This window comes from Neovison vison, chromosome 11 (assembly GCF_020171115.1).
Source record: "Neovison vison isolate M4711 chromosome 11, ASM_NN_V1, whole genome shotgun sequence".
Lineage (NCBI taxonomy): Eukaryota > Metazoa > Chordata > Mammalia > Carnivora > Mustelidae > Neogale > Neogale vison.
In genome coordinates, this window is record NC_058101.1 from 51,515,938 (window position 1) to 51,543,922 (window position 27,985).

A 27,985-nucleotide genomic window follows, 5' to 3' on the forward strand; every position below is an offset into this window, starting at 1 on the left:
GGGGGGGCTAGGATGCAAACTCAGGCATCCATGCTTCAAATCATAACACTAGATGGCCTTCATTGAAAAACTACTTCACACATAAATATTGGAGTTAGCTCACTGAATGGCTTAACAAAACTTCGAATTAATACTCCAAAGTTGTATAACAGCTTTGAGTCATTTCCTTTTACTGTGAAGTATGGTCATTTAAGTCTGTGAGAACAGCTTGGTAATCATCGGTAGATTCTCCAAACTAAACAAAGAAACAGAAACTTTCCAGAATTTGGATATGAAAATCGACTGTGGAATCTAACTTAAATTTTCTTGACATCCGTCAGCTATAAGGCTTCATTTGGCTTTGGATGTTTGAATAGTATCCACTTTTCTCTTAATCCTTTTTCTCTACTTATTTTCTCTGTGGAAAAAAAAATGTACTGTACTTACCATAGAAAGTACTTTTGTGATTTTAAAGGCAACTGGTCTGATGCATATTTCTTGAGCATAAATGAGAAATGAGGGGCACCTGGGTGACTCAGTGGGTTAAGCGTCTGCCTTTGGCTCAGGTCATTATCCTGGGATCCTGGGATCCAGCTCCGCATCGGGCTCTCTGCTCAGCAGGGAGCCTGCTTCCTCCTCTCTCTCTGCCTGCCTCTCTGCCTATTTGTGATCTCTCTCTCTGTCAAATAAATAAATAAAATCTTTTAAAAAAAATAAATAAATGAGAAATGAAGTTCTGTTTAAATGGAATTCTGAATTAAAAGGGAATTATCATCACCAGCGGGTGGATAAACTGGTGTTAATAGATGTAGGAAAGGTATCAAGGAATTGGCCCTCCCACTATTGTTTCTTCCTTTACCTGACACAAAAAGTTCTTTTCTCCACTATTGATAAGAGGTTATGGTTTATTGTACCATGGATTTCTACAGGTCTCATAAATAAATTCAACAAATGTTTGTTGAACTTTTGCTCTGCCTAGATCCATTGAACTGGTAACATAAAACTTGGCCCTGATAAAGCACCATTTTTTCACACTTAAGCTTATTCTCAATATCATCACCCAGAGTTCACATGAGGAGAACATACAAGAATGCTCTTCTCCCCATTGTTTCTCTATGGGGTGTCTGTTAGCAGCAGCTGAAGCAACAGCAGGCAGGTAATAAATTTAAATGGGCTCTCTTATATTTCTTTATGTTTCTCTGAGATGAATGGAGCTCATTTCAGAATTCCTGGGTATCTAATATAATTAGGTTTCTCTCTGTCTCTCTTCCTTCTCCTCTTTGACTTTCTGTCTTATGTTACATCTTATGTATTAAAGATGGGTATCTCTTACTCATTTCCAACATTAGGTACCATCAATGGGTAGCAACCATGGGGGTTTCACTGCAGAAAAGATGACTTCTCTATTGATCACTTATCAGGGTAGCAGTGGTGTTGTGAAGCTTAACATGAGTCTTTGGATTGTTTTGTTTGTTGTTTGTTTGTTGCTGAGGGCTGTCATCCTACAAATGGAATGCATGTGACTTCTTACGCCGCAAGGGATTAGAATCTGAAAAGTGCAGATTTGGACATCTAAAATTAAAAGGCACTAACCTTGAGAAAACAGAAATCTGAGGAGCCAGGAGGGGTCCTTTGCAAGTAGGTTTGCTCATTAAAATAATCAGTTCTCTTACTTGTCCCATATTGGTGCTATGGCCCTGTCTTATAGAGTGATTCCTCACACTTTCAGTGCATCATTTAGAGTTAATGTTCTTGGATTCCTGTGATCATAATGCTATACATGTAAGAAGAAGGAATTCATCAAAAACTGGTAAAGTAGAAATGAATTCTTTTTATGAAATTTTAAATATGCTTGCTTTTGAAGGAGACCCTGCTAGTTTGTTATAAGTGTTTTCTTGTGTTTAGGAACTTCTTAGTGTTGCTTGGGTTGAATATGTAATTGGCAGCCTATAAAAAACAGCAATTTCATATGATCCAACCTAGTTAATATAAATGCAAATAATTTAATAAATATTTAGGTAAGGTGATGTTTTAAATTAGTATATTTTTCTCAACATAATCTCTTCCAGTCCCGTCCATGTTGCTACAAAAGTTGGATGTTCATCCTTTCTGATGGAGGCATAATACTCCATAGTGTATATGGACCACATTTTCCTTATCCATTCGTCCGTTGAAGGGCATCTTGGCTCTTTCCATTGTTTGGAGACCGTGGCCATTGCTGCTATAAACATTGGGGTACAGATGGCCCTTCTTTTAAGTCAATTATCATATGGTTTCACTTATTTGTGGAGCATAACAAATAGCATGGAAGACATGGGGAGTTAGAGAGGAGAAGGGAGTTGGGGGAAATTGGAAGGGGAGGTGAACCATGAGAGACTATGGACTCTGAAAAACAATCTGAGGGGTTTGAAGTGGCGGGGGGGGTAGGAGGTTGGGGTACCAGGTGGTGGGTATTATAGAGGGCACGGATTGCATGGAGCACTGGGTGTGGTGAAAAAATAATGAATACTGTTATGCTGAAAATAAATACATTTAATAAAATAAAATAAAATAAATTAGTATATTTTTCAGGTAACAAAAGCTTATCCCTTCAACTTGTTTTTTTTTCTTTTTTTTTTTAAAGATTTATTTATTTAACAGACAGAGATCATAAGTAGGCAGAGAGGCAGGCAGAGAGGAAGGGAAGCAGTCTCCCTGCTGAGCACAGAGCCTGATGCAGGGCTGGATCCTAGGACCTGGGATCATGACCTGAGCTGAAGGCAGAGGCTTTAACCTACTGAGCCACCCAGGCAACCCAACCCCTCAAGTTTTATAAGTTCTCTATGAACCAGAGGAGATGGACTTTTTTCTAAGCAATTGTACCTATTTTCCTTCTCTTCTTAAGTAGACTATGCATTTTCCTTTATCGAAGGCTCAGTGTCATTACTACAAATATTCAAATATGGTTATGTGATATTCTCAAAAGTTATGAGGTCTGCCGGGGTATTTCTGAAGATATATGCTTGTTTTTTTTATGGGTTTTGTTTTGTTGTTGTTGTTGTTTGTTTTGTTTTGTTTTGTTTTTCTGCCTGGTAATCTGCTATCTCTTCTTTATGTTTTGAGTGTCTATCATGCTGCAATATGAACACATTCAGGATCAAAGAAGATGCTAAGACTAGAAGACTAGTGAATTAAGCCCAAGAAATGCTGATGATATATTATAAAACAAGGAAATCAGTTGATAATCACAGATGCAGAATATGAAACAGAACTTGGAGTAGGAACTGTATTAAAGAATGAACTGTAAATAGGAATATGGGGCCAGGGTAACTGAACAGTGATTAAATGTCTTGAAATCAGAAATCAAGGGAAGTAAAGAATCAGGTTAATGAGTTAATGTGTGCAGATTATGATCAGTCCAACCCAGTTAAGAAAAATAAACTGGCTAGCAAGAGTAAACTTTGAGACTCCTGGTTGTTGCCTCTTTATCCCAATATTGGGCTTCTGATTGAGTGTAAGTGGCCAAAAGCTTGCAAGGTGGGTATCCCATTGGGAAAAGAGAGTACAATTGGTTCTTGCAGAGTCTGATTCTTACAAAGACAAAGGCTCTGCTTTTCTAGAGGACCCTAGAATACTCAGTGCGTTTGATTTACTACTCATAATTCATTGGATTCTAGGGAGCTATGTAATTAATATATGGTAAATTATGTAATTAATATTGTCAAAATCATATTAAAATCTGAGTCAGTAGGGCTGTAAGCAAGAATCTGCAGAGATCTCCTTCAAGTTCATGGTCTTAAAATAGTGGTTCTCAATTAGGTGGGTGGAGGAAGAGTTCCCCTTGGAGAAATTAGAAAAAAATATCTGGAGACATCTTTGGTTGTCACAACTTGGGGAGTACTTCCAACATTTAGTAGGTAGAGACCAGAGATGTTGCCACACATCCTATATAGCGCAGGGCAGGGTCCAACAATGAAGACTCAGTCTGGCCCAGAATGGTGTCTAGGTTGAGAAACACTGGCTTAAGAAAACTGTGAGTATAAGAAAGGCAAGTGGATTTACAAGCATTCTTTGCATGAAGCTTGTAAGACTTAAAGATTTGGAAGCATGGGCCAATGAACCAAGTAACTGCAGTGTGGTGTTTTCACCTGTGGAAGGACAGTAGGCACAAGAACTTGCTTCACCTTATTTACCTGTGTTCGGAGAGGAGTAGCTTCCTAAAGATATTTCTAAATTTACTTACTTTGAGATCTTAGTTGTCAAATCACCCCAAAAGGAGGGATGCCAGGTACACTTTGCTCCTATCAACAAAGCCATAATGAAGATTTCAGGAATGAGTCAGGACCAGTGTTGGAGGTGAGGACACTTGAATGGGTTAATCAGATGGGGAGGGAGATGATGTGATCCCACCTGACTCACTTATCGGGGTAAACATGTCCATCAGACCATCTTATAATCAAGCTCCCTAACTTTATCTAATAATGACTCCTTATTATTGGATTTCAAAGAATCAGAACTTTCTGTCTCTTATCAGGAACTCAGGATTGATTTATATTGCTCTTGTATGGGGACTGAGCCATTTTGGATAATGGGGTTGGGGCCCCCTAGTCAACTTTAGGATCATCTGAGCTGACTAAGAATCATTTGGGTCTTCTTAGCTTTAGCTGGTTGTTATAAAATTGAGATCATTATAGAAGAGGCTTTTCACATGGCTATATTCATAAATTTTGAACACTAATTCCCTTCAGTTAAATAGGTCCCAGGTTTCTCCACTTTAATGCTGATCTCAAGAAATCAGAGAAGTTGTATCAAAGTAACCTATTTCTTAATAAATGTTTGAATGAATGAGTGAATGAATAATGGAAGAGTCAAGTTAAATATTTTGCAATTATTCTACTGGAAGAAGCACAAAGAAAGAAAAAGGAAAACCCCTTTATGAAAACCGCAGATCTTTTACAGAGGAAAGCAAATTAATTTTTATAAAATAATTTTCCCCCATGAGTACTTTTTTGACTGATGTGTCTCACTCCTGACATTTGTAGACCTATACAGTTTTAGAGCAGATGAAATTCTTCGACTTCTTGGGCTTGATATAGGAAAGTCATAAGACAAGACACCCAATCCACCTTTGTTAAACTGAATTGAAAATAGTTTATCTTGTAGCAGAAATGGCAGAGAAACCATCTGATGCTGTGTCAAGACAAGAGAACAAAAACCAAATAAAAGGTGATATTGTTCACCAAGGAGAATGATGTTGTCTCATCCTTTCTCCAAAAAATAATTTGGCAAAAAAGAAACTGTACAGAACAGTGTATAGTAATTTGTATAAAATATGGTACTTTAAAGAGACAGGTTATTGAAAAATGCCATATCACTTATAGATAATTATTTAAAAATATCATTCATAAGTAATTTTAAAAGCTGTGGATCAGAATGCTCTCACTGTTTCTTTTTTCTCAGAGAAAATGTGCTGAAGGCACCTGGGTGGTTCAGTTGGTTAAGCATCTGCCTTCAGTCCAGGGCATGATCCCAGGGTCCTGGGATTGAGCTCTGTGTCAGGCTCCATGCTTAAAACAGAGTCTGCCTCTCCATCTGACCCTCCCCCTGCTTATTCTCTCCTTTGCACTTGAATTCTCTCTCTCTTTTGCATAAACAAATAAAACTATTTTTTTTTAAAAAAAGAAAATGAGGAGATGGAGTAAGGAATTTGAGAGAGAATGTTGGGAGAAATGTCGCTCAAATACCTACACATTAACATGTTAGAAGCTACCAAACTATAATCTCTCTTCCCTTTCTCTCTTTCCTTCCATCTCACCTCCCTTCCCACCCCCTGTCCTCTTCCACCTTCCCGCTTCCCTTCTCTTCTCCTCTGTTCTCCATCCCTGCGCATGACTCCATAATTTTTGTTTCTTTTCCCTTCCTTCTTTTCCTTGTTCTCTTTCTTTCTTTGTCCATGTCCTTGATTGCCAGTAGTAAAGAAGAACTCAATGTTATGACCTTCTCACAAAGAAGAAGGGAGATGTTGGACAGTGAAAGACTGCCCCTTAGAGTATTTTCAGTAATTTTTATACACGCATCAAAGGGGTCAGTCCCACCAAAAGGATGATAAAACATGGCTCCAGACCATATTTTTTAGAACATAAATTTGATATATTCCTCAGGTTTCTAGGTAAAGAAAAAAGGTGATTACTGAATTATTTAGCCCAACATTCCTAGTATAGAATCAGACATTATTTCCTATTAGGATCTGTTCAGATTTGAATGAAAGCTCTGAATTCTTTTGTCATAAAAGGCATACATACTCATACTCATACCATTTTCATTCAGTTTTATCATCTTTTGAAGCCTACCCATTGTTCTGTCCATGTTTTTGTACTGAGAAGAACAATTGTTCTACTAATTTTTTTTCCCATTGACTATGTAACCAGTGTTTACATGTTTTTTTTATTAAAGATTTTTATTTATTTATTTATTTGACAGATAGAGATCACAAGTAGGCAGAGAGGCAGACAGAGAGAGAGAGAGGGAAGCAGGCTCCCCGCTGAGCAGAGAGCCCGATGCGGGACTCGATCCCAGGACCCTGAGATCATGACCTGAGCCGAAGGCAGCGGCTTTATCCACTGAGCCACTCAGGCGCCCCCAGTGTTTACATGTTAAAAAAAAGAATGCACATGTCATCTTAAATTACCTATAAAACATTAATTAATTAAAATGGTACTACTATTATTCAAATAACAACCCCAACAGTATTCAAAAAGATTCCTCTAGACACTTAGTGGGACTTTAGAACTTTCCCTGATTCTGTTGGTTGCTTTAGAGAGAGTTCCTTTTCACTTTTAGATCTAGTAAGCAACATCTTTCCATGATGAAATATCTCCTATAAACCAGATATTTTCTAGTGTGTTTTATATATATGACCTTATTTGATTCTCGAAGAATTTTATTGGGTAGGTATATTCAGCGGGCATCAGTAGTTCCCTTCACACATGATTAAACTGAGGCTTAGATACTTTGAGGTGATCTGACCAAAATCACAAACACTAAGTGAGAGAGCTAGCCTGGGAAGCTCAGACGGCCCATGGCTTTGATTTTTGTTCTTTCCAAGGTGTCCAGTGATTGAGGAAAGGCCCATACAACCTTATCTCCTGAATCGGGAATGCTATGAAATGAGGAGAATGGAGAGTACGTGGGGTAATTGCTGTTGTGGCCAGTTTTTTGGGAAGAAAAGGAAGGAAGAAAGGAAGAAAAGAAGGAAGGAAGGGAGGGTGGAAGGAAGAAAGAAAGGAAGGAAGGAAGGAAAGGAAAGGAAGAAAGGGAGGGAGGGAGGGAGAAGGAAGAAAGGAAGAAGGAACGAGGGAGGTAGGGAGTGGGGAAGGGAAGGTGGGAGAGAGAGAAAGAAAGAAATGCCCTTAAATCCTACACAACAGCAGCTGTCCATGGTTATTGTGCTGTGAGTCCCAGAGCAAGCATTTATGGAAATGAATCTGTGTTTCAGCAACAAAATAAAATGGAGATTCTAGGCATATCTCAGGAGAAAGTAATGGGGAGAGTTTATCTGGGGAGTAGGCTACATGTGAGAGGTCTCAGGAGCTATAGTAGAATAAAAATCCATATGAGCTCATAGACCATGGGTAAATCTTCAAAATATGCCCCAGTGCTCATGAAATAATTGATGCTTTGCTAAAGGAAAAAAATGATTAAAAATATGGAAAATGTACTTCTCAGACTGATGAATTATTGGGGCAAGAACTTTTTTCAGTTTCACTGACACACAAGGAGTTAACCTACAGCACCAACAGTAGACCTAACCCAGTAAAATAAATAAATGCTGCTCAGTTTGTTAAGCTCTGTCTTGTAAAATTCCTCAAATGATGTATGTAGGCTCATATATAAAATTACATTATCCATTAAAAATGTTTCAGCATGGTAAAGATGGCATTGTTCAATAATATCTGTTATTGTTTTTCTAAACAATTATATTAACTTTTGCTTTGAATATTTTTAAACCTAAGGTTTATCTGTTATAGATTTAATGACTACCCTAAATGGAATGTGGGAGATTCAGGGTTCTAACCCAAATGACTGACTCTCGTGGATCTTTCAGTCTTCACAGGAAGTAGAGAGGTGGGTTATCACATTCCACCATGCTTTGGAGCATGTGTTGTAGGGTCAGGCAAAGTAGAATAGATTTAAGATGGGATTAGTTCATACCACTCTGAATTTAGGAGAGTCAGTCTTTCTCAGTTTCAGTTTCTCCATCCTTTTTGGATAACAGAAAGGCCTACCTAAAATGTCTTTTTCAAAGATTAGATAACTCAACAAAATTTTTCACAATGACGCCCTGACCATAAAGCATATTCAGTAAATAGATACCATTGTCATTTTGCAGACGTAGAACCTCTAAAGAAGGTTCACATTGTAGATGCATTATTTTTCCTTTTGTCTATGTGTTACTTTTTTCAAAAGCAGTATAAAAATACCACAAGGAATTCAAGTAAAAAATGGCCTAAATTACTCATAACTTAATGAGATTAATGTTTTTCTTTAATCTATGCATATTTCTCATAGAAATATAATTTTCATAAATTTCATAGTTTTATATATTAGAAGTCAGCATTATATCACAAGAGCTTATGTTTTGTTCAGTTTCCTTTTTCTTATACCATTTGTTCTCTCCCCCGATAAACTGGGTTATCATTCTTTGCTCAGGAGAGATGCACAGGTAGAGAACATAGTTTTATTTAAAAAAATTAGGACTATACACATGTTTTAGTAACTTGTTTTCTCACTTACCAGTGTGTAGAAGGCATGGCTCTCATACACGCACCTCTAGAAATAAAGGCTCCACATCCTAAGGGTGTGTGCATAGGGTTGTTCATGCAGTATTGTTTGTGGTTTCTGGACAACTGAAAACATCCTAAGTACTTGTTGGTGGAAGGGTAAGGAATGGACGAAAGCATGTCCATATTCTGGACCAGTATGTGGCTATTTAAAATAGATATAGAAAGAGCTCCTTTTGTAGATATTTATACTTTTTTTTGAGTTGGAAAAGAAGGCGGGAGTTATTGAATCCAATGCCCTCATTTTACAGATGGAAAATGGACCCCTATAGCCATCTGACCAACGTTGGTCCTTGAAAGATCCAGAATGCAGGCCTGACTTAGTCCGCTCATCCCATGGCCTCCCACTCCTGACATGTCGGCTCTGAAGTTCACAGTGGGTGGACGGTCAGCTATGGAGGGGTCTGAATATGCGTTTGCAAGTGTGCAAGGGAGACTTTTAGTATTACTAGGGAGGCTTTTAGTATGACTTGGGCAGTGGGAGTTTAATAGTGCATTTACCGTACTGGTGAGCATATAACATGAAAACTGCATTCGGTGGTTTTCAGTTATAGAGCATAGTGTCACCCGTTGTCACGCATTTGTTCCCTGACTGATTTTCCTGGAGAAGGTCAGAGCCCCACATTACTTTGCTCTGCCCCACTGTGGCAGGATCCTGAATATTTAATCACATTGCTCTGATGAGACGGGCGTACGGTGGCAGCTTCCAGGGGAGCCCGTGCAGTGTGCTCCTCCTCAGACTGCTGTTTGGAAATGAATCCTTCAGGCATGCTCAAGGACATGCAGAAGGTACAGAGGAGTCAAAGACTTTCTTTTCCTCCAGCTAGTCAAAACTGAAACTAGGATTGTGATGCAAAGTCTGAAAGAAGCATTTTCAGCGTGACCTCATATTTTGCTTGATGTTAAGTCAAGGCAAGAGTATATAGTTCAGAGAGGATGGTGGCAGTATTTCATGCGTGTTACGTTGCTTTTTTTTCCATAGTGACGTGCTCACTGAATCTGAATATCCCTGCAGCTCCAGTGGTTGTCATGCTCGGTTGTAGGTGATTATTATCTCCAGGACTAGGATAAGCGTTGCTTTTTAGGCATTTGACCATGGCCATAGTTTGGTTATAAAAGCATCCATGGAAACTTAAGCAGGAACTTTGCAAAAGCAATTATTCACACTAAAAAGAATTACAATCTGTTGTAAGCTAGTACTGAGTAATTATGTTTCTGTGGTCACCGAATGCCATTGCATCTCATATTTTTAGCTGTTTATGTAAGGGAGGAACTCCTTTTTGTTCTCATTGTTGAACAAATCAAGAATATTTCAGTAGTCACCATTATTTCTTACAGTCTTTAGATTAGGTCTTTATTTACTTGTGTTTGATTTTAAACTCTTCTTTGACTGTTTAAAATTTGCATCTTTTGAAAAACCTACCTGTTTTATGACAAGTAGTATAAGGCAGTTCAGTCTTGAATGAAAAGTAGGGCAAAGCCATTTTTAACTGAGACCGTGTGACAAGAGCCTTGTAGGTCACCTCTCTCTCCATCAGGGGTTCCATCCATATTCAGCTATAACTGTCACTTCTACACAGATGGCTTCTAAGTGTGACCTTCAGTCTTGACCTTTGTACTGAATGCTAGATCAGCATTTCTAAATGCCCAGTATGTACCCTAACATCATCTGAAACCTACTTCCTGACATCTGCCTGTTAAGTGATAGAAACTCAGGTAAGACTGTCCTAAATCAGCCCAGCATTTGTTTATGTTAGTTGGGGATTACAGGAAGGCTAACATATTTATTACTTCCTTTCCTTTTTTTCAATTATATGTTGCCCTTCATTTAGTTACTTCAAACCTCAAACTGTCTTTTCTGACATCTCACTTTGCAAGAGAAGGAGACGGAAAGTCCTGTGGCCCTCCCTTTCAAAACAAACCAGACCAGCCAACCTCACTGGTTGGAGTTTGGCTGACTCATAATTATATTAACCAAATCGTTAATATGCTAATCAAAATAGAAAGACTGATCTTCCAGGTGGTGGATATTAAAGAGGGCACGGATTGCATGGAGCACTGGGTGTGGTGCAAAAGCAATGAATACTCCCTCATATCAGGGAGATCATATGATAGTTGTCTTTCTCCGCTTGACTTATTTCGCTAAGCATGATACGCTCTAGTTCCATCCATGTTGTCGCAAATGGCAAGATTTCGTTTCTTTTGATGGCTGCATAGTATTCCATTGTGTATATATACCACATCTTCTTGATCCATTCATCTGTTGATGGACATCTAGGTTCTTTCCATAGTTTGGCTATTGTGGAGGAGAAGAATCCATGAAACAAGATGGGATAGGGAGGGAGACAAGCCATAAGTGACTCTTAATCTCACGAAACAAACTGTGGGTTGCTGGGGGGAGGGGTGTTGGGAGAAGGGGGGTAGGGTTATGGACATTGGGGAGGGTATGTGCTTTTGGGTAAATTGGAAGGGGAGATGAACCATGAGAGACTATGGACTCTGAAAAACAATCTGAGGGGTTTGAAGTGGCGGGGGGGTGGGAGGTTGGGGTACCAGGTGGTGGGTATTATAGAGGGCACAGCTTGCATGGAGCACTGGGTGTGGTGAAAAAATAATGAATACTGTTTTTCTGAAAATAAATAAATTGGAAAAAAAATTGAAGCAGAAAAAAAAAAAGCAATGAATACTGTTATGCTGAAAAGAAATTAAAAAAAAAGAAAAAGAAAGAAAGGCTGATCTTCCAAAAATGTGGTAGAGGAGGAAAGAAAATTCATGTGCTGGATGCTAAAGTTTGAATCATGGATGTGGCCTGTTTTTAAATACACTGGCCATTCTGGGAAAATGGTATAAAAAGGCTGTGTCACCAAGCCTATGTGTGTCCATTAGAGTCAAATAGACACTACAGGACTGCTTGTGGCTGATGGCTTTTCTGAAGCCAAATGAGCGACCTGATTGCTTTAAACCTTTCTATCCATTGCCTTTGATATAATCGAAAATGGAGTTTCCTTGACATTTGTGCTTTGTTTTGAAATGGAAGCCTGGGGCTGCTTTACTGAGACCACATCCCAACCTCAGAGTAACTGCAGGTAGATTTAGACTGAACTGTGTGATGGATTATTGGAACCTTTATAGATCCATAATTTTATCATTTTTAAATTTCAGTTTGCCTTTTCCTTGACTTTGCGTTCCAAAAAGGTAATTGTCTTAGATTATAAAAATTCTGCATTTTTGACAATGCAGGAGATACTAAATTTCTAAGACTCTCTACCACATACTCCTGGATTCTGTGTCTTTATGTTGAAGGTGGAGGACCATGAAATCTGTATATTATACAGGTGGTTCCGATGTAAATAGGCCCCAACCCCTACATTGAAGAAAACAGGGTAGGAGTGTAGATAAAAGTGGTATGGATAAGTTCTAGGGATCTCAGTAAGGAAAAAAATATATATCTACATATATATGAACACTATCTATATATATCTATATCTACATATATATGAATAAAATTGCTATATTTTGTAAGATCTTGTTTTAATACTGTCAATAACCACAAGAGATTGCAAGGCTGCCTCATGCCCAAGTAAAATGGGTCTGAGTAAATTACTCGATATTTAATTCTAGAACTAAATTAGAACACCAGTTCCTTACTCTATAGGCCTCGTCAAAAAGTGGCAAAAATAATAATGAATCACAAAGAAAATAAGGAAAATAAGCTAATGTAAATTCTTTCAGGACACAGTTTTCAGCCTTATTCTGTGGAAGAATGGGCCTTGGGACATGCCAGGTCCTCTTTTCTTTTTTTTTTTTTTTTTAATCTGAGCATAAATCTGGGCCTTAGAAGGTGGCATCTTTCCTTCTGATGTTTGCCGTCCTTCAGAGTACCACATGCTGACACAAGAGCTCATTTCTACACCCACAATCTCAGCCTTATCTCTATTTGTAAGACTCTTCAATATATTTTTATTTTCTTTTAAGGAGTATGCATTCATCTGACTCTGACTCTTGGGACTCTCCATCAGCAAAACGCATCTGTTCCCAGCTCCCATAACTATAATAATAAAGCTTTTACATAGGGACCCAGGTGGGAGGAACCCCACTGAAGGAGCCCCCAGCTCTAGCTAGCACATATTTCCAATGGACCATTTCCCTAAAGTATATGCTTAGGTCATAAACGCTTTTTACTTATCTCTGAACACTCCTGTTGGAAAAACTGTGACTCTTCCTCTTAAAAACAAAGCAAAAAAAAGCTGGAATTTCATCTTCTGGAAAACATTTCACTTCTTCAGCCCTCCTATTTTTCAAAAACACTTGTGATTTGTAGTAATGGATCTAGTCACATGTAAATATTTGTATTAATGATACATATTATTTGCTTGTTGTTTGTTTATTTATTTGACAGAGAGACAGAGAGACAGCAAGAGAGGGAACACAAGCAGGGGGAGTGGGAGAGGGAGAGGGAGAAGCAGGCTTCCCACTGAGCAGGAAGCCTCATGTGGGACTCAATCCCAGGATCCTGGGACCATGACCTGAGCCGAAGGCATAATGATACATCATTTTTCATCAATAGTTTGGGTCTCATTGTATGAGGCCATTAAGTTATGATAGAACACCTGAAAATTTGCATTATCTAGGTATTATCTAGAATGTTGATTAGATGGTTTTTGGTTGCTTTAGACCCAGGCACACAAGAGAGAGACTTCTCAAGCCAGTAAGTTAAAGTTTGACTTGCTTTGTATTCACAAAGCTATTTCTAAACTTGATACAAAAGAGCATGTTGGCATGTTCCTTATTTATTGAAGTAGGTGAATAGTGATGTTTCTGGAATAATAATGGACCTGGCATTGGGACATTCCTCTCTAATGGACGCTAGCTAGTCTGATATTTTATCAAGACCCACTTTCAAAACCTGTGACTTTGCCGCAAGGCTCTGCTCTGCTTCTCTCTGCAGCCCCATGGTGAGCTATTTTTAAGCTGCACATGTTTAATTTTGCAACTTGTGACAATCTGAAAAGCATAACAATGTCTATTCCCACTGAGACACACAGAACACACCAAGATCTATTGAGAGGAACAGAATTTGGGGGAAAACTCTATTGTGGCAAGTCTTCTCGGCAATCACTAAGCTCTGTCTTCCTTGAAGGAAAGCCAACCCTCTTCCCTTAATCAATCTGTCCTGCTTATTTTTCCATTTTAAGGAGCAAAAGGTGACCCAAGCATATTTAAGACTTGCTTTACTTGGACTTCTCAAAAAGATATAGTTAAAAAAAAATCATCCAAAATGCAATGAGGAGAAATATATCTTAAAAGAAACCTGCACTTTCATGTTCTTCAGTAACTTACTTAACAAGACTAGTGGTTGCTTGTGGAATCATCCCTCATAGAACCTTTGGTTCATACCACATGGTATGCCATTTTGTCTTTACATTAAATTTAGCTGTAACTTTACTGCAAGAAATGTTAGCAGCCTCTGTACCATGTGCTGAAGTGCTAAGTAGTTTGTTCCTCTGTAAAACCTTTGCACCTTTGTGAGCTGCTGTAAAGTTCACTCACATTTCTCTGTGAATGACAGTGGCATTCGACAAGCATTTCTGAAACATTAAGGACATTTGTTATTTTTGACCTTGTAACTTTGATTATTGATATTATTGGAGGTAATGACGATACTAGTCAAATTCGCTGATAATTAAGGGCATTTTTCTTTTTTCTTTTCTAATACTCTGTAGCCTTTTCTACAAATTATTGTCTTAATTTTGTTTTGTTTTCCTAAGGATAGCTTTAGGCAACAATATTTCTCCTACACACCTCCCAACAATAAATAGATATAAGCAATGGGCTCCCCAACAAAAATCATCAATTTGTGATTATGTTCCCTAGAGAAAAGATTGATCATGTTGAGGCTCTGGGCTTCTACATCAAAATTGAAACTTTATAGAGGGCTGATTTCAAGAAAGTTCCCCAACAGAATGAACAGCAGAATATTGACAGGCTGTCCAGGAGCTATAGAAAGATGATACCAATGCATGTACTCGAGGTGTCCACATGGCTCATGCTCGCACCTCCTTCAAATCTTTGCTTAAATGTCACCTCAGTGAAGAGTTTTCCGATGACCCTGATTTACCACCACTGCTGTCCCCTCCCTCCATTCAGCATAGCCCATTCTTGCCACATTTTATTGACTCTTTTTCCCCATTATAAGTTCCGTGAATCACTGGTTTTGTCTGTTTGGTTTACTTGTATATATTCAGAACGGGTAAATTAAAGTAAAATAGTAATGCCTAGTAGATGCTAGAATGGTCTTTATTAAAATTTTTATTTATTTAATTTTGAAGTAAACTTTTCTTTTGAGATATGTAGATGCACATGCAATTGTAAGAAATTACCCAGAGATCCCAAGGTAAAGCATCCAATTTCCTCCAGTGATAACATCTTTTGGAAACCATAATAGGATATCACAACTAGAATATTGACAATGATACAGTCAGAATAGGGAACATTTCCATCATATTGCTCTTTAATAGCTACATCTACTTCCGTGTGTTCCCTTACTATTATCTAATCCTTGGTGTCCACTAATCTGGCCTCTCTCTATAATTTTGTCATTTCAGGAATGTTACATAAATGGAATCATGCAGTATGTAACCTTTTAAGGTAGGCTTTTTTCACTCAGCATAATTCCCTTGAGATTCATCCAAGTTGTGTATGTAAGAGGTTCATTTTACTGCTGTGTAGTATTCCATAGAACGGAAGCATCCTGGTTTGTTTGCCATTTGCCTCTTGAAGGGCATCTAGGTTGTTTCCGGTTTGGGGTATTATAAGTAGAAATACTGTAAGGATTTACATCAGAGATTTTGCCTGAATATAGATTTTCATTTCCTTGGGATAAATGCTCAGGAGTGCAATTGCTGAGTTATATGGTTGGCATATTTTTAGAATTTTAAAGAACTATCAGAATGTTCTTCAGAATGGCTATACCATTTTTCATTTCTACCAGCAATATGTGAAAGTTCCAGTTTCTCTGCCTGTTTGCCAGCCTTGTCTTAGCACTAATTTTTCATTTTACCTATTGTGGTAGATGTGCCATGATGCCACATTATAGTTTTATTTTGCATTTCAGTAGTGACTAAGGAGATTGAAAATCTTTGCACTTGCTTATATGCCCTTTGTATGGATCTTCCTCAACCTATGGTGGGTTCTATCCCATCGTAAGTTGAAAATATGATAAGTCAAAAATGCATTTACTATATCTAACTTACTGAACATTCTAGCTTAGCCTAGCCTGCCTTAAACTTGCTCAGAGTACTTAACATTAGCGTTCAGTTGGTGTATAATAGTGTACTCTAGTGTACTCTATTTAGAGTAAAATGTTGACCGTATCATGCAGTTTATCGAGCATGGTATTGGACGTGAGAAACAAGATGGCTCTATGGATACGGAATAGTTGTTTAAGTGTATTGGTTGCTTACAGCAGTGATTGTGTGGCTAACTGGGAGCTGTGGCTGCCCAGTATCACAAGGGAGTGTTTCACTACATGTCACTGGCCCAGATCAAAGGTCAAATTTTGAAGTAGAGTTTTTGCTGGGTACAAATCACTTTGCACCATTGTGAAATCAAAGAATGGTAATTCGGGGTCCATCTCTATATCCTTTTTCCATGAAATGTCTCTGTTTGTCTTTTGTTCCTGTTCACTTGGATTGTGTGATTTTTACTGTTGAGTTCTGAAAGTTCTTCATATATTCTAGATATTAGTCCTTTATCAGATGTGTGGTTTGCAAATATTTGTGCCCATCCCATAGCTTATCTTTTCATTCTTTCAGCAGGGTCTTTGATGAGTGAGTTTTTAAATTTGATGACATTCAACTTACCATTTTCTGCTTAAAAAAAAAAAAATTCTTTACTTATTTGATAGAGAGCACAAGCAGGAAGATCAGCTGGCAGAGGGAGAGGGAGAAGCAGGTTCCCCACTGAACAGAGAGGTTTCTGGTATCATGACCTGGGCTGACCAGGTTTCTGGTATCATGACCTGGGCTGAAGGCAGACACTTCAGTCTCTGAGCCCCTCCAGGCACCCCTCATTTTCTGCTTTTTATAAATAATACCATGGGTGTGAAGTCTTAGAAATCTGGCTCTATATCTTGAAAAATTTCTCCTATTTTCCCCCTTAAACTTGTATAGTTTTACATTTAAGTATGTGATTTAGTGAGAGCTAATATTTATATAAAATATGAGACCTTGGTTAAAGTTCACTTTTTGCTTGAAGATGTCTAATTGTAGGCTTGTATTTGTTGAAGGGCTATTTCCTTCATTGACTTGATCTTGGCATTTTTTGTCAAAAATCACTTGTGCATAATTGTGTGGATCTATTTCTAGGCTTTCTATTCTTTTCCATTGAACTATGTGTCCATCTCTCTACCATTAGCACACAGTCTTGATTACTTAGCTATATACCTCTTGAAATCAGGTAGAATGATTTCAAGACTTACTCTACTTTTCAAAATCATTTTAGCTATTCAGGTTCTTTTGTCCTTTTACACACACACACACACACACACAAAATCTTGTCTATATTTTAAAAAATCTGATTGTGATTTTGAGATTGAAATTTTTGGACTTACATTAAACCTGGACATCAGTTTGGGGAGAATTGGCATCTTTACTAAATTGAGTCTCCCAGTATATGAACATACTATGTCTCTCCATTTATTTAAATACTTTTTCATTTTTGTATCTGAGTTTTTATCATTTTCAGAATACAAATTATACACATTTTTTGTTAGGTTTATATCTAAATATTCATTTTTTGAACAATTATCAATGGCATTGTTTTTAAAATTTCAGTGTCCATAGGTTTTTTTGCAAGTACAATTGACTTTTCAGTAGTATGATTCAGTGTTTAGCTAGTATCCTATGACCTTGTTAAACTCACTAATTAATTCTAGGAGTTTTGTTGTTGTTGTTGTAGATTCCTTGGTATTTTCTCTCCTTTCCTATCTAGGCCATGCTACCATTGTGATGCTCCTCATAGGTGTTCCTTCTTCTACTCTTAAGGCCCTACAGTTCATCCTTTGTGTAGCAGATGGGATCATACAATTTCCTGAGTGCCAGGAATGACCTTCCAGCCCATATAGACTAGATCCAAACTCCTTACCCTGTCTCTGTGGCCCTATATACTTGTAGGCTCTGTCTAGTAGCCCTGTCTGTCTACATGAAATCTTCTTTTATAAGTCTCTCTGGGCTCAATATGTTTCAGTGACCAATCCCTCCTTCTGTTTCTTTAGGATACTGAAATCTTTCCCAGCTTGGGGTCTTTGTACAAACTTCACTTCACTTGTTGTGTTCCTTCCCCTAAGCATTTCATGGTTGATCATTGGCTCCTTGTCTTTTCTTAGAGATGCCTCTCCTGACCTCTCACGTTCTATTCTACCAGTCTAGTTTCATAATCTCCCTAGCTCTTACCCACATGTGATATTTTCTTTTCTTTCCTCTTTTTTTTTCGCTAAAATTTTTATACTGAAGTCTCAGTGCCATGAATACTATATAATTTAAGTAGAAATGATGTACTGAGCAATCGTTATGTTCCACACATGGTTCTAGTGCCAGAGTTGTGTCTTTCTCCATTACTGCTCTATTCCAGCCCTAGAACCACACATGGGATGTGATGGATGCTCAGTACCTCATTTCTATATAAATGAATGAAAGTGTTGGACTTATTGTCATCTCTGTCATATCTTATTTTACTCTTCAACAAACAAATATATTATCTAAGTCCCCATTTTATAAATAAGAAAATGAGGCTTTAGAATAATGATTCCAACTATGGAACTACAATGGTGTTTCTTCTGCCTGTTTCAAACTTGACTTCATTATTCCTGCAAATACGTATGAGCAAGGACTTCAAAATTAATGTTGTTAAACTTTGTGTGTGAAACTGTTTTTATCTGAGACACTTTCAGTAGATGTTTTAAAAATTCTTAGAAAGTATGTTTCATTATCCCATTCAAATGGTTATGCTGTAGTGTCTGGGAATGAGGGAACATTCTAGAAAGAGTGAGTTACTCCTCAGTCTGTTTAAGTTTATGATTCTAGGAGTACTTCTTTCTTTATTATAAAAGAACATCATTTCAGGCATAATACTATTGGAAAATATTAGTTTCAACTAGGATTGTTACACCTGTCAGGGGAAAAAAACAACAACAAAAAAGACTTGTCTAGGTATTTAAATACAGAGGATGCACATTCTGTGTATATTAAATCTCATAGAGATAATATTTATATTTATACAAAACAAGCAGAAACAAATAAACACCCTGGGAATATAAACTAGAGCATAGACAAATCCTAGAAACTGCCCTAGGCGCTCAAGAATAAAAACAATAAAAGCTCTGTACCGTCAAAGACGATGAGCCTGTAGTTTTCTGGCTTTCATTTCACTTCCTACCTCTACAACCTGCCTTGAATGAAAGAATACTTTGTGAAAACTGCAAACTCTCCCACTTGTTCTCACCATTAATTCAAAATAAGCTGGTCGGTAGGAAGCTAGCAAGTTGCACTTTGCCTTTTAGAAATATGGAGAAACTGAGTCAGCTCTTTCTCTTAGATTAGTGCAGGAAATTAGTTTTGGAGCTCAGTCGCCTGGAGGCAAAGTACTGGGGCTTAAGAGCTGTGGTTTCCAGGCTACTGTATTTTGAAAGAGATCAATTTTTTATTTTATTTTTGTTTTCTTAAATTTCCAAATACTTGAACCTGGACAGTGCCGAAAACATATCCAAATTTAGGAAACACCTTCTTTTCCACCTCTGTGCCTATGAAATAGAATGTTTTTATCAGTGACAAAACAGCCTTGACTCCATTTGGTGGTAAATCTTCATCTCTGTTTGTTTAGAATCAGGGTCAGCTCCTCAGATGTGCCTTTTTTACCGTTTAGGCTTTCTGAATCTGATTAACACTGTATCAGGGAATTGTCTGATGTCTGACCTTGAACAGCATGCTATTCTACTTCCCTTTTGGGGGGGGTAGTAAGAATCATTTTGTATAGCTTTAGACCCTGATATTCTTTCCCTGCAGGCTTGATTGCATTAGCAGTCTCTTTTTTTTTTGGTGCCCAAAGGGTTTCAGCCCCAGTGACCTGTCATCTGTCCCCTCACCTGCTTACATGCTGATTCATTGATGAGCTGGCATCACAGTCCCCGCCTCCCTGTGAATGGTCCGTGAGGTTGCAATTGCTCCTGGAGAGGGGCTGCTGAGCTGAACCACAGTGGGTTACTACAAGTGGGAACCGGCAGCCAATCTATTGCCACAGAAGAACTTGGTGACCATCCTGAGAAGCAACCCTTTTCCCCCACCCTGTTACTGTTCTATCCGTATCCGGCTTCTCTAGCTTTTTAAAGGAATTTCTGATTCAGACACTCCCAGCTAATTCCACAGGAGTTGTAAGGCAGCCTGTGACATAAACTGAGACAGAAGTTTCCCCTCAGAGATTGTCTTTTTTTTTTTTCTTTTTTCTTTTCTTTTTTTTTTTTTTATTGGCAAAGACTTGTGGCTCTCACCAGAGGAATACCTTGTTGCTTAAGATGAGTGGCTGTAGAAAGCGGTGTAAACGTGAAATACTGAAATTTGCCCAGTACCTTCTCAGACTATTAACAGGTTCTCTTCATACAGGTAATGACTTTTTTTTTTTTTTTTTAATAAAAGAGGCTGGTAGAGCATGAGAATGAAACGGAGTAGGAAAGGCTCACTATTTCTTTGTTGTGTTTATTTTTAATGTTGTCAATAAAATACAGTTGTGTTTGCTGAGATTCACGTTTCTAAAAATGTGTGCAGTGCAGCTCTAATTTGGGGCGAGAACTGGATTCTGTGGATGTATCTTTTGTGTCTTTTTGGCAGTGTTGCTGTTAAATGTGCCTCAATCTCAGGAAGCCGTGTCTGCAGACTAGAAAGATTTTTTTTTTTTTTAAATGCATGCTTGTGTGAGGGGTTTCCTCCTCTCTCCTGCTTTGCTGCAGATTGTTGGAAAATCACTTATCTGTTGTCCTCTTGCAGGTATTTAGAAATTCTCTAGAACTCTTGGATTATTATAATGCATAGATGATTTCTAGTAGTTGATCACAGAGCTGGGGCCATGAAAGAGTTAAGGCCATTTCTTTTGAATTTCTCAGTTTCTGGCAAAATGTGAGCAAAATGTGAAAACAGCTTAAGAGTAAAATGTCCATGAGAGGCTTGGTATTTGTTTCATTGCAGTTATTTCAATGTTTAGAAATTTGCATGATTGAAATGGAAACTCTATTTAAATCTAAGTGTTGATAGCAAAAAAAAATATTTTTAAGGTGTTCCAGAATTATGAGTCCAAACCAGTAGTTTTGCTGCCCGTGAAATTGCTAGGCAGTGCCATCATTAACGTAGTGACAGGTGGGACCCAGACTACTTTGACTCCGACAAGAGGCATTTTTAATGGACCATCAAACTTCTGAGAGACAAAGTTGCTTGATATCATGCTACCCTTTGATATTGGCCAATGAAGCACTATTGTTAGCTTTGCTTTTTCAGTGCGTATTTGTTTTAAGTAACTAGAAGGACCTCATGTAAACCTACACGTTGTGATGCAGAGATTGAGAGATGAATGTTAGCAACATTTGCTCTAGGAAATAAACTTTTTATGATTAACAGCAGAATTACATGTATGATTCTGTCGACACCCTGATAAGGTAAAACAACTTTTGAAAGAATAACTCTGAAAATCAATTTCTGGGAGCATTAAGTATTAATAAACATTATTGGGATTGTTATCAGCTGCTGGTCTTTAAGTAGGGCAAATTGTGGTGACTTCTGATGCTTTTAAGAGTAACAACTGAGAGTCTATACCTGACTTTTGTTAACTTTGAGCTCTGTTGTATTTTCCACCCAGTTTTTTTATACTCCGGTTACTAATACATGGTCCTGTCAGTATGACCGCTTTATCTTGTCAATGTGATCAATAGTATCAATATGACATTGGCTTTAAGCTTTCCATTAAGGATGGTGTGCTGTTTGTGACAGCGTGTCTCATTGGACAGTGCTCTTTTATCGTGCTATCAAGTTAGAGAAATATTTTATAAAAGAAAGCTTTCTATGAGGTTTCCATGGTAGTCTGTATTTTCCTCTTTGATAAGGCAATTTTAAGGTTCTACCTGTTTCTTACTGGATTTAGGGGTAGTGTTCTGCCTTTTTTGCTCAGTCCATGTCTAGTTTTCTTAAACTTTCATTTTCAAGGAATTTTATGAAGATGGTAAATTGTTGTGAAGTCGTAAACCATAAATATTGAATCTGAAATACAGTGGGTATCCAAGAACTGGATGGCAATTTATAATATGAAATTTATGGAAAACTGACATAGCAGCAATTTTTCCAGTCCTATTTAATGCATATTTAGAAATCAATATAGGTAGGACACCTTCTCCTCTTTCTGAGCCAAAAAATGAAAAAAAAACCCACAAAATATCAAGAACTTTGAGAAATATGACAGATTATTATACAGTAGTGAGATAGATTTATGGCTTGAGAAATGTGATTACAGTAACTTGTTTCTTGTAAAAATCTTTTCGGCTCAGGCTCTAATATTAAACATTGTACGATCTAGCTGGAATCTTTACAACCACTGAAAATGCAACTTGGAAAAGCCAATTTATGCACTTACTAGATGCTGTGATAATATACACTGTTCATGTTGCAGTATCTAATGTAAAATTCATTAGGACACTTTCAAGTCCCTTGGCTAGTAATTAATGAAGAAGTAGGAAGCAGAGTTGAATTAGTTTAAAAAATTTGCTTTAAGGTTGGATATGCAAGCAGTTGCTAATTGTATCCTGAACAATCAGCATATATCTTTGTAGTTATCAAAAATTTAAAACAATACTAGAGAGCCTTGCATGATTTCTTTTTTTCATTTTACCATCAAACTCTTTATTCTCACTTTTTCAATTAAAGATGTGATCTGAGGAAACAGTGATGTTTTACATTTGAAAACAGGTTAATTTCCCAATACATACTCTGTATTGTTGGCAATTGCCTTTCATTTGATATCCAAAATATCCATGCCTTTACACAAACACAGAAAATTTTAAATACAAAGAAATTTTCATGGATACAAACTCTCCTTTGATGTGTTTTATTGCTGTTATCACAAGTTAGAGGAAAGCCCCTTCCTTTCTGAGAGCTTGTCACATAAGTTTTGACAATACCTATGACTGCTTATAAATAAACAATTTAGCTGTTAATTCATCTAAGATAATCTTTGTAATAGAGAATACAAATTCAGCGGTAAAGATTTGTCCAGATAAAATAATTTTATTTTACCAGGAACATTTTACATATTTTTATCACGACAAATCACTCTTCAAAGAGTAGGTTTTACAAACACATATATTTGGCTTTACTTATCATGAAAATAAAAGGATTTTTAAAGATCCTTTGTTATATATAATATTTGTCAGAAATCCAATAAGCAAATATTACATGTCAGTGGCATGTTCAGTGTAGTGAGGTACAATTCACGATTAACTGTCCTAATTCTTTATTGATTTGAGACCTGCATCTTCAATGTACCATTTTATGCCCAATTCTAGATGTGGCTCATGATAACCAATATATCCTTATACATCTAAATAAGTGGAAACTATTTGTGAGGATTGTAATACGACACTGGTAATTTGAGTGGGCAATTTGATAGGCAATTTGTGTACCATAGAAGCCCATAGTATTGCCTGTCCTGTAAATGTTGACCCATGAAGAAAGGTTGAATGATATTACAGATACAAGATTTTTACCTGTTCTTCTTTATGTGTGAAATTTAGTACTGGAATGTTTTATAGTACTTATTTGGTGGGTGTTCAGACACTTATCAATTCTCTGTACATAGTTTTCTTAAAAAATCAAGATTTGAAGTCGTGTTCTTATTAGCAAGTGTGCCCCCAAACAAATGTCTCAGGTGGATATTTCTTGGGGCTCTTTTTCAGGCTTCAAGAATTGGAGATGGTGATGAATCATGAGAGACTGTGGACTCTGAGAAACAAACTGAGGGTTTTGGAGGGGAGAGGAGTGGGGGCTGGGTGAGCCTGGTGGTGGGTATTAAGGAGGGCATGTATTGCATGGAGCACTGGGTGTGCTGTCTAAACAATGAATCTTGGAAAACTGAAAAAATAAAGTTAAAAAAAAAAAAAAAGAAGCCAGTTATATAGGTGTGGCCAAGTTCAACTCTCCACCCAAGGGAAACAAAAGGAATTTAAATTAAAATATCCTGTTAGCCATTGAATTACTGTTTAACTTGTGGATTAAAGTATTTCAAATTTAATGTTGTCATAGTATTAAATGCATGAGGTAAGCATTCATCACTTCATCAAGTAGGAAATTTTAGATTGAAAGAGAGAATGTGCACAAGCGAGCACATTTATTTTGCAAGTTTGCATCGTTTCCAGCCTTACAGTCATTGTTGAAGTTACTGTGAATCAGGCCATCCAAAAGGCTAGTGACATAAAGATTAAAATATTTTTATATTACATTTTTAAAGTGTGAAGAGAAAAGAAAGGGTGTATTGTAGCGAAATCGGAGAATTAAGAAAGCCTGTCTGGCTGTATCTACTTCTTTTTGCCTTTCCCTTCTTTCTTCCTCCTGATTACAAATCACAAGATCAAGTCTTCAGTCTCCTCTGATCTTGTCTTCTGTCCCCATCACCGCCACATTTGAACACTGGGAAGACACATTTCTTGCAAAGGATGTATTCCCGAAGACCTCCCATATTTAAAAATTCACACAGCTCAAGTTTAATCCTGGCAAAAGATGACAGGTGTTTCCATATCCCAGTTCATGTGGTCCTGCCACGTGACAAATGAATAAGCAGTTACTGTTCCCTTGGCCTGCCAGCTCTGAATTTATGCTGTTCTTGATTAAATTTTTATTTTTTAATTCCTTCAAATTTTGCTGTCAATTGAGATTATAGTCCTTAAAGCACTATGTAAAATTTAGATTATTGAAATGCGCAGAAAGTTTTGCCATGATATACTCAGTTTTTTGGTGCTTCTATTGAAACCTGCCCTCGGGTAATAAGAAAGCAAAGAAGGATGGTGTTTATACTTGACTTCCAAGGAATATATGCTATTGTACTGCTTTTCCCAACAGAGTGTGCATTTTAAACTTTATTGGAAGAACTATTTTGGCCTCTGTTCATTACTTGAACTTTTCAGGAGTGAAGGGATGTTTTGAGGGATTCAGCATCTTGCCTCATCTCCTCAGACTCTGCCATTGTTGCCAAATCTAGGTAGAGAATCCCTGGATTCAAGGGAAAAAAACACCTACATTTGCACATATATACCGGCTGTCACTTCCATTTCAGAAGAATATCTCATGTTAGTGTTTAATGACCTTTGATGTTTCTTACCACATAATTAGTATATGAGGTAAACTTATAGGGCTTGAATACTTTAAAAGAAGAATGTTTTATCATTGTGAGAACTTCAAACTAGTCAGTGATACCATCTCAGTCTTAGATGTGCTAGACTCTTAAAACTCATTTGTTGCTGATAGACAAAAGTAATCCATATGTTGCATACCGTCTAAAGGAAAGAGCTGATATCCATAGAAGGAGCTGTATTTGCCCCTGTTGGTTGAGGTAATCAGAGATTTCTTACCAGAAACTTCAGCAGTTAGTCACCAACACTTCCTTTAAGTCCTTAAAGAGATACTGAAGTTTCATACCATGGGACCAAGACTGCTAAAGACATTGTACCTTGATTATGACATGTAATAGTTATGTTCCTGAAACGAGATCTCAGAGTCAAGAAAAGAATTTAATAGAGTGTCTGTGTATGTGGGCAGGGTTCAAGGGAATCAACAGAGGTGATGTGTATTCTGAAGCTAGTAACAGCAGACCACGGAGGGGCCAAGGGAGGGGCCCCTCTCTGGAGCCTGGAGAGAGGCTCCTGGAGAGAGCCTGGAGAGAGGCTCCAAGCAGATGGCTGCTTGATAGATGTGGCCTTTAGTCCTGGGACACGGCCAACCTATGGAGATATAAGAGTAGAAAACTCCAGAGGGAAAATGGTTGTTGGCCTCTCCTTCCTCCTAACCTTCAGATTTATTGTTAGTGCTTCCACCAGCTAATCCCATTCCAGAAGCTAGTTGGAAAAACCACCCCAAGTAGGAGAAATATGCTCATGGCCGTATTTATTATTTTATTTTAACCCACCATAGGTATTACCACTGACTAGGCTTCATTTTTAAAAAATGATTAACATTGGTTGTGTTGCTTCCCTTCAGAAGATATTGGAAGTGGCATGAGGAAGCTAATCATATCCTTGGGTGACTCGTAAGATTTCTGCCTTTCTACCACATCTTTCACCATCCTTGTTTATCTTTTATTTTGTGCACATAGCTTTGGTCCAGAATTTCTCTGTGTGTTTCTTAAACCTTATAAGGAAAATGAACCTACACCTTTAAACAAATCAATTGTTTTCAGAGCAGATATCACCATAATCACTCAGATTAAGGCACAAGAAAACAATGCAATATTTGTTATATAGCAAAATAGAATTATAACCAGGATGACGTGGCTATGGATGGTGTATGCTGGGTATGATGATGAATTATCTTTGATAAACTGTATTTTCTTTCTAACTTCACTTTTCAGCTTGGGGATACAATGGTGGGTTGGTGGGGAGAGGCCAAGAGCTGAGGAAGTGCCCTTACTTGTGGAAGAAAGCAAAGTCTAGCTGTCCATGATAGAAATCAGCACCGATCTATTTTCTGCAGTATATGCTAAACAATCTGATAAACAAACTAGTCTTTATCAAGCATCTGCAATGGATGGCTGTATGCCTAACACTATCCATTTCTCCTGTCTGATAGAGATACTGCAGTAACATCAGGATGTCTCAAAATGTTTTCTATTTGGGACCTATGTTTAATTTTTTAAAGGTGCATGCTTGGGACTGTGAAGGAGATCCACATTTCTGAGTAGCTGAGGAGGGGCAATAATCATGATTTTCAGAGGCGAGTGAGTTCGAGAAAACTGAATGGGTGGCCGGGGGTAGGGGGAGGAGAACTTCACCAAGTTGGGGGAGTAACCTCATATAAAACATTCCATCATTTGACACCCTCCATTCTGTGTCTCGAGTCTGGTTCACTCTCGGGCTCTGTTTTGCTTCCTCTAATGTCTTTTTATCATGGTCTCAATGCCCATAACATAAATATATTACATTAAAAATGAAAAAAAAGTGTTCTGAGAATGTGTTCCAGGAGAGCTGTTCTCTCTGCTCAGAGCCCAGCTGTGCTTCTGGAGGGCAAGGGTATGCCCAGGGGAAGAGGTGGGAGGCTCCTGTTGGCATCTCAGCCTTGTTCCTGATCATACAGTTGTGAAAGTCACCCAGATGCTCTGAGTTGTGTCAGTCCATCTATGAAATAGGGATATTCCTCCATTTATTTCCGGTATTGTGAAGTATCCAACAAATGGTAACTTTTATCATTATTACTGATCTGGTATCTCTAGGATGTTCTGTTTTTGTTTTCGCTTTGTTTGTTTGTTTGTTTGTTTCAGATTGAATTTCCCCAGAGGTAATTGGATACCTCATCATTGTTGTGCTGCCTAGTAATTAGGAATAAATAGAAAGTAACCTGGATAAATGACTGCAATTTTTAAACCCTTTTGCCTTTGATTTTATTTGTTTTCAATAACTGTAATTGCCATTTATTCATTCAACTAACATTTATTAAGTGGTTATTAAAGGCTGAGCCTTGTGGTTTTACAAACTATTTCTTCGTGATTCCTTCCTGTCCTATGTTACCCTGTCAGTAGAGCCAATAAATGCAAGACAGTCAATTCAGCACACCAACATGTGCTAAGATATTGAAAAGCAGAGGTGAACTGACTCATGTGATTTTGGCCAAGAGGCAAGTACAATGGGCAACCCAGGGGAGGCAGTAAGCCTTTAAGATACATTCCTCTGAAGGAATTAGAGAGAGAGGCTGATAAGGGGGGAGCCAAGGAAGGTAGGTTGGAAGCAGCTGGGAGAGAGAGGATCAGTGGTATTATTTGTAGAAGAAAGAATGCCTCCACAACCATATTACTGCAGAAACTACCAGCAAAGCCCACCAGAAGATTATATTCCTTGTCTAGAGATATTATTTCTGTGGCTAAGAGTGATCAGGTAGTGAATGTTACATTTCTTACCT

At 37.8% G+C, this 27,985-nt stretch overlaps 1 protein-coding gene across 3 annotated transcripts in view; it reads left to right on the forward strand.

The window, feature by feature from the left end:
* Positions 1-27,985, forward strand: part of KCNIP4 (potassium voltage-gated channel interacting protein 4) — a 1,144,126-nt gene that overhangs the window by 227,432 nt on the left and 888,709 nt on the right. The window contains exon 1 of one of the 3 annotated variants that reach the window (XM_044225910.1): positions 20,016-20,452. The exons of the other annotated variants lie outside the window; for them this stretch is intronic. Coding sequence (XP_044081845.1) covers positions 20,365-20,452 — 88 coding nt within the window. The 5' untranslated portion in view covers positions 20,016-20,364. Of the gene's footprint in view, positions 1-20,015; positions 20,453-27,985 lie in introns of those variants that run through there. 3 annotated transcript variants of the gene reach the window in all.